The sequence below is a fragment of the Pteropus vampyrus genome, unplaced genomic scaffold, assembly GCF_000151845.1.
Source record: "Pteropus vampyrus isolate Shadow unplaced genomic scaffold, Pvam_2.0 Scaffold76, whole genome shotgun sequence".
Taxonomy (NCBI): Eukaryota; Metazoa; Chordata; class Mammalia; order Chiroptera; family Pteropodidae; genus Pteropus; species Pteropus vampyrus.
Genome location: NW_011888857.1, coordinates 7,253,951 through 7,265,251, shown reverse-complemented (window position 1 = coordinate 7,265,251; position 11,301 = coordinate 7,253,951). Strand labels below are relative to the sequence as shown.

Sequence of the window (11,301 nt, the reverse complement as noted above, 5' to 3'; positions counted from 1 at the left end):
ATGTATCAGTGACTGATAAGAATACATAAATAGAAATTTGATTTTGAAAAACACAAAAGTCAAGTGAGAATTATTACAAATTCTCAAAAAATTCTAAATTAAAACACTATTTTGATGTCTCTTCAGAAATCTTTTGTATGACTTCTCTTTTGTTTCAAAAAGAATATTCAGCACAACTCTCAGATGCTAAGGGAGAAAATGCATATTTCTCTCCGCATTTTTCTTAGCACTCTTGCTAAAAGGACAGAGGATCTGATATAATGCATAATTCAAAACTAAAAAGTCCTGAAAGGAAGGCCATTGGAGGGAGGAATTTGAATGATTACGCTTTCCCAGTGCCTCTGTAAGTCTCCTTATTTTCCCGAACTAGGTTTAGCTCTGTTCCTGAATCAATGAAAATATTTCTTTACACTTTGCTTTTTATAATATCAATTTAAAAAAATGTGACGAGAATATATGGAGAGGGTCTATGGCCATGCTACCCTGAACAAGCCCCATCCTGTCTGATCTCAAAAGCTAAGCAGGTTGGGGCCTGTTTAGTACTTGGATGGGAGATCACCTAGGAAGACCAAGTGCTATAGGCATAAAAAATAAAAAATAAAGGATTGTAAACTGACAAGTCTTTGCAATTTGTGAGGTCAACCGAGGGTTGCCTCATCTAAAAAAAAAAGAATATCTGGAAAGGAATAGGATATGAGATTTTCAAAGTCCAAGGTTCTGGATTTTTTGAACTTTTATTACATACCCTGAGGATACCTAAATTACCATTTATTAGTTAATGTTGTTTGATCATGAGAAATTATCAAGGACGTTTGACTTTTTACTTAAGTTGTCCAGGTTCAGAGACTCAAAATACTTTGTTGGGGCCCTGGGAATACTTAGATTTGGTTAAATTTTATTATTCAAAATCATTGTTTATTTAAACACAAGTAGTAATACAGGCCTTTTTTATACTGCTATTTCTCCTTAAAATGAGGATCGCTTTTTTTTTTTCCTTCTAGAAAGCCAAGGAGGATTATACATGGAGTTGATAACTGCAACGCCAAATTCAACTAAAATAAAAATTTGGAGGTCAGTGCTGCCAAGCTTTCAGTCTGTTTTCTCTCCTTTCATTATTTGTACTACTAGTACAAGCGAATAACTGGTGCAGTGTCTGGAGGGTTTAGAGCAAATAACTTCTAGATGCAAGAAATGATGCAAAATTCATTATTTAATTACATCTAAAATTATCCATGTCACTTTGCCATCGTGAATTTACAGGTATTTTCTATTTGGGGGGCAGGGAGGGAGGGAGGGTGGAGAGGTGGGAGTTTCCTACTTAACATTTAAAAAGTGGTATCCGAAAGAGGATCGGAATACCAGTGCCACTGCCATCAGTTACTTTGGATGGAGATGCACGTGAAACTGATGAACTTGAAAATAAAACAACCAAAAGGTATGATACTTTTCATCTACACTCCATAGAAAGTGGTAATCTGAGGAGATTAGGACGCTCAGCAAGAGGTCACATGTATATTAGAGGTGAAGCAGACACTTGAACAGCTGTCCACTTCGTGGCAAGACTTTTCATCTCAGAATACGTATACTAATAAATAACAGTTGGAGAAAATTGTCTGTGACATTCAACATAATGCTGAGCTGAGCCGAGCCTGAGAGGAGGGTAGAATTGTATTTCCTTTTGAAAAGCGAAAACAGCCATAAGTGCAGCCTCTTCTAAAATCTGATATTTAAAGAGAAGTGTAAGAAATCAAATTGTTCAATTTGGAACGAAGAGTGGCCTAAGTTACTGGAAAGCTCATGCTTCTGAGTCTGCAAAATCACTGGCCAGGAAAGCAAAACTTTTCCAACACCCCATTTTAATATTGTGCTAAAGCCATTGACTTTGTTAAAACCCTGGAGTTAAATATGATCCCCTCCCCACCCCCAGCCCTTTCCCTCTTAGGTTAGTGTTTGGGGGACAAGGAGGGGGCTGGAGCTTGGCCCCAACTTCGGAACGGCTGCCAAGGACTTGTAATACAATCTCTCCCCGTTTGAAGGGTAAATCAGTGTCAACTGCGTTTGCCGTCCACCAGAAAAAGTAAGCATTTTACTTCCGCTCGGTCTATGTGGACTGATGAAATGTAGGAAATCTGTTTCTGGCAGGGGGGAAAAATCGTTTTCCCAAACAGCACTAAGAGGAGCCATCAGAGAAGTATGAAGAGGGGCAGTGAAGCTGTAGCTGCTGCCTCTGCCTCGGGGCTGGTGGGGTGCGGAGAGTGGCTGCTGCAGGACCTGCGCCGGGAGGGGGCCGGGCCCGAAACGCTGCAGGAGCCGAGCCGGGAGCACCCGCGCCTCTGAGAGCCGCCAGCAGCCAGCTTCGGACGCGGGGGTGAGCAAGGCGGGCTGGCGCAGCTTTCCGCCAACGCCGCCGCAGCGCGCGCTGTGCAGCGTGAGGTTGCGGGAGCCAGTGCTTGCGGCTGCACCGTGGCGCGGGGCGGGGGTGGGGGGTGGGGTCTTAAAAATAACCTCTGGGATCTGGCTGGGAAGGGTGAAGAGCGGTGGACAGCTGGACCGGTTCTGGCGCTGAGCGGGTGGTCACTGCAATGGGTGACTCTCTGATTCCCTGGAAGCAACCATGTGTTCCTCGTCCCTATTGTGGAACAGCCCAAGTGACCGTCGCGCGAAAAGCCCTCTGGGGCGCCTCAGCCAACCAGGGACAGAAGTGAGGATTTCTAATTAGCGCATCGATTATAAAGGCACATTTAACGCATTCGTGCACAAAGGGTGTCTGTAATGCATGCTCAGCGTTGTCTGTTATTGGAAAGAGGGGAGCGGAGCAGGGCTGGTCTTAATGGAATGATCCTGAATGTTTTACTTGAGGAGGCCAGGATGGGAGGAAAATGTGTGACACGTGTGATTTCGGGTGATACTGTTTTCCATTGATGAATTTGGCACAGGTTTTTTTGTTTTTGTTTTTGTTTTTGTTTTTGTTTTTTTACTTGAAGGAACAAATGATAGTCTGTGAATCAACACCCTTTGGGATGGTTTTGCATAGTATTGTTCTTTCGGTCCAAAGAGCAGAGTTTTGGAATCTGAAATTGTTTGGGGAGCAGAGGAGCCAGCTTTGTTTTAGAATTAATTATTCCGGCAAAAGTAGATTTTATCAGCCCAGTAAGGTAAATTGCCATTGACCTAGTCCAGCCAAATGAAGTTTCTTCTGTCTTGAATGGAGAGGGAGCAAAAGCAGGTTGTTTTCAACACTCCTCCAATACAGTTGGGAGTTGGGGTGGGGTTATTCACTACTTTCCTCCAGTTAACCTTTTTGGAAATCAAAACCTTTGCCCTCTCCACATGTATATTCCTCTTCTTACTTTCATCTTCATCCTCCTGTAGTCAAGATCTGCAAAACTTTTCCTTCCCTCTTGTAAACTCCGCCCTCTCCCCAAGAACCCTCTCCAACAAAGCCAGATCAATTGTGTATGAGAGATCTTAAGCAAGGAAATAAGATATGCATGTGCACAGGAACACCCATTTGGCCTCCTAGTGTTAAAATAAAGGCTCAGACAGATCGGATGTGCCAGCTAGGCAGAGGAAGTCCTCCTTTCCTTCTCACCTATCCCCTGAGATTCACAGAGGCAAGGCTGAGAAAAAGCCCTTGTGCTCATTGCTTCTTTCCACCAACCTCTTAGTAGTGTGGACACTGATTAACTACAGCTGGGATCTGTGTGCCTAGCCTGTCTTTGAAATCAATCAATGAGTTCCTTCTCGAGGAATGCTCCCCCCTAACTGTGGAGGAGGAGGTGGTGGCTGTGGTGGTCCTCTCCAACATGGGCGTCCTGGTTCTGACTGCCTAAAAAAAGGTAAGGTACAGATGCCTGAGGCACTGGACAGGAAGCTTTTGCAGTTCACATTACAGCCTTCACACATGGCTGCGTGGGCTCTGAAACAGAAAGGTAGCTTGGATTTTAGCGTGTTTGCTACTAAACTTTGAACTTCTTTCTTTACTTTATGGCTAAACACCATACCTTTGAGATGTGGACTATGCTTTATTGGGAAATAAATTCACGTGGCAAAATTTATTTCATCTGGTGCAAAAGGTCATGTGATTGCCACTGAGTTTTCTACTATCTTGGTAAAAAATCGTAGTTAAAACTTAAACTTGCAGGGGTGGTGAAATATCAGGGCTCATGTTAATTCTAAGTATGTTATGTATAATTTTAGAGTTAGGCTGCAAGTCTGCATTGTAGTCTTTTGGACTCCTTCCTTGGAAGGCCAGTTACATTGGTTGAAACCAGTTAAGGAGGCTCTAACAATTTGTTTGCAGATGGAGTTTCTTAAAATTGCAGCTGATATTAAGTCCATTTTGTTATCTTTGTGGTTTTGATATGGAAGCACAAACTAGATCCCACTGTTTTCACTTCTGAGCAACTATCAAGGTTTTCCACTGAGTGTTTTCTGTCTAGAGGAAGTAACTGGAGTGAAGGTAAAACATATCTCTTGTCAAAATGAGTAAGGTGCTTGTGTAATTTTTTCTCTTAAATGTTTTTCAGGGTTAGTTCAATTGAGTTTTTGCTAATGCTTTCTCCATACATGAGACCAATCTGTCTGTCTGTCTATCTGTCTTTATTTTTTAAATTGAGAGTAAACTCTCATAGCTCTCAACTACATTATAGTTAAGTAAAACAGAAATCTTCATATTACAAACAACACATCAAAAACCAAAATCTTCTCATGAATGTTTATCTAACCAACTTAGATGAACTTTTGATATTTTAATTGATTTATAAATTTCAGGTGGTTTTCTATTCAAATTATGTTTCAAGTTAATCTGATAGGGATCCAAAAACCTGTACTGAACTGTTTAGAAGAATGGTCTAGTAGAATTAAAGAAAGAAAGAAAGAAAAAATTACTAATGCCATGAAAATATAAGAAATCAATTCCCACTTAATTTTTTGGTCGTGATTTATTTGGTCAAGAAGGAACTATTATTGTAGGTATATTATTACTCGGTTCAAGACAAATCATCATGGGGTACCAGGATAAGAGATTCTTGGAAGAAGGTTAGCATTACTTGAGAATGGGCACCAGAATGGTTGAGTAGCATACTTGTAATGACTGTGGCTACACAGCCTTGTTACTTGGTCAAAACATTTTAGACCTCCAATCATTTATTAAGAACCAGGAATTTGACTAGATTAATCTTCAAATGTCCATTTGAATTAAAAGATTTTATTATATAATTAGGAAAACTAGTAATGATTGTTTTTTGTTTGTTTGTTTTTGTTTTTGTCTTTTTGCTTTTTTATTTGTGGACAAGTTGCTTCCTTTAGCCAGAAGTGGAGGTCCATTTACAAAAATTAGAACTACCTCTATGGTTAGATTTTGTATTTTAATTTTCTGATTAGACCCTTAAGTTAAGATTTTTGCATTCATGATATTGGTTGAGTATGTAGCATTGTAGAGACATTACTGGTTAGCCAAAATGAATCACATAGGAGTAAAGAACTCAGAATAGTGAAAGAGCCATCCTTGCTGATTAATTCTTTGATTCTAGCTTGAAAGATAGCATTTTCTCCTTCTAGATTTTGGAAAGATTTTGGCTTGGTGTATTTTTTGTTGGTTTGTTTTAAATTTTAAAAGATAATGTTACTATCCTATTAACTTTGTTTCTTCGTTGTTTCACACCCATAACACAAAACTAACTAGATAGAGGTGGAGTCGATATTACAAATGGAAACAAAGTTGACTTTAGGGATGCAGACCCTTCATGGTGGGTTCTTTAGCACTGTTTTAAATGGCCACAGTTAGAGATTCTTTGTATATGAGGGTTTGGGGGAAAGAGGTATAGAGACATCTTTTCACATTTATTTGAAGAGGTGTGGTATTCCTCTATCATTAGATTATGATTTTAACTAGCATCAAAAGTGAAGTATAATTTGTTATCAAAATTTGTTTTTAAAAACACATGTAAACTACTCATTTTAGAGCTCAACATTTCATTCATCATCTTGAGGTCTTCATCCCTCTCAATATGAAGAAAACTTTGGATTTTCCAATTTTTATGGTTTTATTTTATTAATACTTTGTTTTCATTTCTCTTCCTTATCCTTTGTTTTCTCTTGGTGATTTAGAGATCTACAAAATATTCCTACTTTGTTACAGAATTGCTTTTCTTTTTAAAATAAGTCAGTGGAAGTTCTATTTTGGTACATTTCCTATGGTGATCATTGAGATTTAGCTAGTATTTATTAAGTATAAAATATATGCCAAACACTGGCACAAATATTTAACCTTCAAGATTATATTTGAGGTGTTAGCCTCCATTGTACACACTGAAGAACTCAGGTGCAAAGAGAGAGAGTCATATAACTAGATTAGAATAGCTATTAAGCAGATAAGTAGTAGAGCCAGTGTTTGACCCCTGGACTTCTGATTCCAGATCTAATATTCTATCTATTAATCAGGTTTCTTAGTGGAATCTCATAGCAAACAATAGTGATATATTGTTTATCATTTTATTCTTATTTTTCTTTGTTTCCAATTTTCTATGTAATATTGCAATGCATTTTTTTTTTAATAACATATCAGCAAAGTCTAGAGATAGACTGCAAACCATCTTGGTCATAAAACACACCTCTAGGTGGTGTGAAAGCATACTTTAGAGTCAAAACTATGAGGACTTCAACTGGGATTCTGGAGCAACAGACTAAACAGTCTTTAAACATGTGATATTTTACTTACGGAGTCATTAATTTTTTCTTCTTCCCCTGGGCTAGTTCACGTCTCATCATATTCGTAATGGTTATTCCAGAATCACTTCTATGGAAAGAAAGAAAAAAAAAATACACACATTCTTTGAAGAATTCTGTATTAAGTTTCTGCATGTTTTTCCCTTTAAGTTTTATTTTTCTGAATTCCAAATCCTGAGAGTTGCATTATCCATTTTTAGATAGACTCATAAAGCTTGGAGAAGCCATAGTTTAGAGGAGTCATAGAAGCATCTGAGTTCTTACTCCTCTTTCCAAAGTGGTTGATTTTGTTTAGTACTTACCAAAGTTACTTACCAAGTTTTTAAAATAGTTATATTATATGAATTTTAGTGGTAACATCTTTCAGTGTTTAGATATATTATATAAAATAAGTTTTTCTTTCTCCTAAACTTTAACTTTTTTTCAAATCTACTGGATCATTAATCATTTCATTTCCTATCTTTAAAGCTATGACTCGACTCAGCATCTCATGGTTTTTGAAAACTTTTGAATAAATTTAAAACATCAGAAATGATCTTTCTGTTATAGTTCATTCTTTGTGATTTAATTCAACTCATCCACAGTAATTAAACATTTGTTGAAAATTATAAAAAGATTGCAATCCTGTAGTGATCTTTTTATCTTGGTAATATAAATTTATTTGAGCTTTGTTCATCCCAATTTAATCACTTCAGTGGGAAACTACTTCACCATAGAATACTTTTCCACACTCCAAATTTTGATTCTGCTAGCTGGGTTCATTTCCATGTTTCTTATTGATGTCTCTGCCATATCTAAATCCAAGACCTCCATGTAGTGACTTTCAGCAAATTCACAGATGGTGATTTAAAATATGAAAAAAAAAAGATCAAGAGAATTTGGATTGAAATTCTAATCTTTTTCTAAAGGGACTTAAACAGAGGAGACCCTATTCATGACAGCAACTTTTAGTGTCAACATACTTGCCATATATTTAGTTGTTTAACTTGCATTGCATGCTAATTACCCGCTAAGTCTTCCTTCTCCCACTTTGGCTTCCTGGGAAAATATAACTCTCTTCCTGTTCTCCCTCATATTTTGTAGATAATTTTGGTTACCCACAAAACAGCATAAAAAATTGCTTTATTACTCTTATCATTTTTATTTAATTATCATCTATAAATATTAGAAAATAGTTTGAATTATATTTCTGGCAAAATACAGGACAGACTACATGAGAAATAAATGTGCCACTGTCAAAGAAAATAAAAACTTCACTGTTTAGAAGTATTGAGGGGAAGGATTATGTCCCTTTGGCTCATTGAAACTGCTACATGCCATTAGGCTTACTGTAAACTATCCCTTGATGAATTCTTTGCTAGACAATGAGCTTAAGAGTCTGAGGTGTCTTCTTGCTTTTAGAGAGCAGAATAGGACTTAGATGCTTAAATGGAAGTTGCAGAGCAGATAATAGGACGTAGGTAAAGTTACTGACCTACCACATCTCACTTTCAGGAAAGTAGTGGGAGAGATTGTGTCTTGAGAAGAAAGGCATTTTAGAGGTAACCCTTTTAAGATTTCAATTAGTTATTTAAATGTATGAATCATGTGCTTAAATGTATTGTTACTTAAATATTTGTTTCTGAGGCTAGGTAGCCTATAGGAATCCTAACCAGGTACAGGGAGATGTTTTGTTTTTCTTGGACTGGACCTAATTTTAAAAGAACTGGGACAATAATGTTTAAGGTTTCTAGTATTTAATTGCAACATTTGGTGGAAATTTTAGGACTTTACATGAATAATGTGATGATTAACTGCAAAAGAATAGGCAATGGTAATGTTCTGGTTCCTATAATGATAATTTAGTAACATGACAAGGTGTATTAAAAATGTTTCACATTTGCACTGGTTCACTATATATAATTATATAGAGAGAAATTTATGAAAAATGTTTTCAAAGAAAATTTATGGTAATTTTTTTTGCAAAAATTATTCCAAAGCATAATTGTTTGGAAGTGAAAGTGTCTGTGCTTTTAAATTATATATTTATGATACCTTTTAGGTGTTTACTCACTTTCCAGCTGTCTTTTCTGATACTATAGCAAAATGTTTGAGAGATGGTCACATTTTACATTTTTTTAACACCAATATCTTATTATTTTTTCAAAAGCATTCTTTAAAAGACAAAAAATAATCTATGTTAAGAAACTTAGAGTTTGAGATTAACTGGAAAAGAATACTATGTAAAGTTGCAAAGACTAAAACTGATGAGAATGTATACACTTGTATCAATAACTTAAAAATATCATAAATATTGAAATATGCTGAAAGCCCCAGTATATCATATAAACCCTACTTTTTTCCAGTTGCAGATATTTTCATTTTTATTTTTCTTTTATTATAATGCATTTAGTGATTTCATATGCACTATTTGTATACAGAATAGAGTCTTACATGTTGTTAAACTTATAAATTTGTTACGTTAGCTGCCTCAATATTACTTCCGTAGGCATAGTTCCTATAAATTATGCATATAAAAGTGCTACATTCAAGGTCTAGTATATATTCAAACAACTTTTCTACTACCCACAAAGGATACTCATAAGGTGATCAGATTAATGAAATGATCTTTTATTTTGTAGACACGAGATATTCAATTACTTCTACTCTAAAGATGATTGCAAACAAAACCTAGCATGTAAAACATATACAGTGGGAAAACATAAAGTAAGCCAAAAGAAAAACCTGTGGCAGTATTTGTTAGAATAATGGTGTTATTCTTGGGTCATAATATGGGCTCTTGAATTTACTTTGTAAAATGTATCATTTTGGAAAGAGTAATGGTCTTCGAGTATGAACAGCAGGTTCAAGCCTGGCTCTGCCATGATCTACCTGTATGATCTTGGTTAAGTCCGAGCCTCCCTGGTTTATGTATTCTTTAATTGTAAAATGAGAGAAGTGTAGTAGGAACTCTTTGAAAGCACCTCTGATCTTCTCTCCCACCCAGTTCTCTAAGTAGTGAATCCATGATTGCTTAGCAGTCTGCAAAGAACCAAGTGCTGTGCTTAATCCTATAGGTAATAGTTTTAAGAATAGTGACCATATGTTTACGATAAATTGTGCAAACACTGTCATTGCTAGCATTCAGTCCTAAAGTTCTATAGACATCTTTAGTTTTAAAAATTAACCCCCAAAATAGAAGTTTACAAATTGGATACTAAAATTTTAATCAGCTATTTTGTATTGCTTTTGAATAAGTGGAATTTCTTGGCTTAGAAGCTGACTCTTTCTAAATATGATGTTTCAGATGAGCTTAGAGCTTACTGTTTGGTTTTTCTATTTGACCTTTGATTGCTATTATTTTCTACCAAGTGGCTGGCCAAAAGTGATAGGACCAGTAAAGATAAAGCAAATAGTGTTTCATGGGGTTTAATAATTAATAACCTGACCTGTCATCAAAATTTCCACAGATCTGGTGCCTTACTATGCCTCTGACACCAATATTTTAACAAGAGAAGTCCATATAAAAAGAAATTGCTCTTTTGTTTCCAAAACAGGTATTACAAGTGGATAAATAATGTGCACTGCTCTGAGCCCAAAGGTACGCAGTGGACCTGGCCTCTCCGATATGCATCAGTATAGCCAATGGCTGGCCAGCAGACATGAAGCTAATTTGCTGCCGATGAAAGAAGATCTGGCCTTGTGGTTAACCAATCTGTTAGGTAAGGTTATAAGATCTCATTTTGTGAGTAAAGATAATGGGTTTTTTTTTCCCCCTCATGTAGTGTTCTTCACCTAAGCATGTGACAGCACCTTGGAAAGAAAGATTTCATTATTTGGATTTTGCATCTGAGAGACTTGAAGCATGTGGAAAATTTAAATGCATTTCCCAATGTCTCTCACTTTAACTGTGCTCAGTAATTCTAATATCATGCACTGAAATATGGACATATGTGGTCAAATTGCTTATTTCATCTATATGCTGTTCTGATTTATTTTTTACTTTTATGCAGCTGACCAATCCGACCCATTCTTTTTGACACTGCGTACAGGCCACACACTGTGAAATCTGACTTCTCAAACTAGATTGCTTTGCCCCGCTTTCATAGCACATCTTCTAAAACTGCTGAACACTCAAACTCTAGAACAAAAACATCGATCCTTTGCCAAAAGAGCTGACTAGAGTCTCCCAACCTTGAACTAAAATTTTTCATTTTATTTTACGTAATGTTTTTAAAGAACTCTTCCAAAAGTATTGTCTCTGAGAAAAATGCTACCTCATGCTAAGGCTGCTTCTCTTTTAAATTTCTATTGTGCTAGTATATTTATAGGATAAAATTTCAACCATGTGCATTTAAAGGATCATAATATATAGCAACCTTATTTTCACTAATGGTTTTTCACACAGAATAAAATTGATTTATGACCTGAGAAAGGATTCTTATAGATATATAAGATTTAAGATTCAAGTATTGAGTAAACATACAATTTTTATGGTACTTTATCATTTGCAGAAGGAAATTCACCATTATTTTATTACTTGAATCTTTCAAGGTAAGTGTTTTTATTCTCACTTTCTAGCTGATGAAACTA

At 36.2% G+C, this 11,301-nt stretch overlaps 1 protein-coding gene across 4 annotated transcripts in view; it reads left to right on the top strand.

The window, feature by feature from the left end:
- The first annotated feature begins 626 nt into the window (after positions 1-626).
- Positions 627-11,301, top strand: part of GAS2 (growth arrest specific 2) — a 120,204-nt gene continuing 109,529 nt past the window's right edge. For 2 of the 4 annotated variants that reach the window (XM_011362584.1, XM_023532088.1), the window contains exons 1-2: positions 3,570-3,839; positions 10,266-10,430. In XM_011362584.1, the coding sequence (XP_011360886.1) occupies positions 10,286-10,430 (145 nt within the window). In that variant the 5' untranslated portion in view covers positions 3,570-3,839; positions 10,266-10,285. Of the gene's footprint in view, positions 638-2,083; positions 2,369-3,569; positions 3,840-10,221; positions 10,431-11,301 lie in introns of those variants that run through there. The other 2 variants (XM_011362586.1, XM_011362585.1) reach the window with 2 other exon arrangements.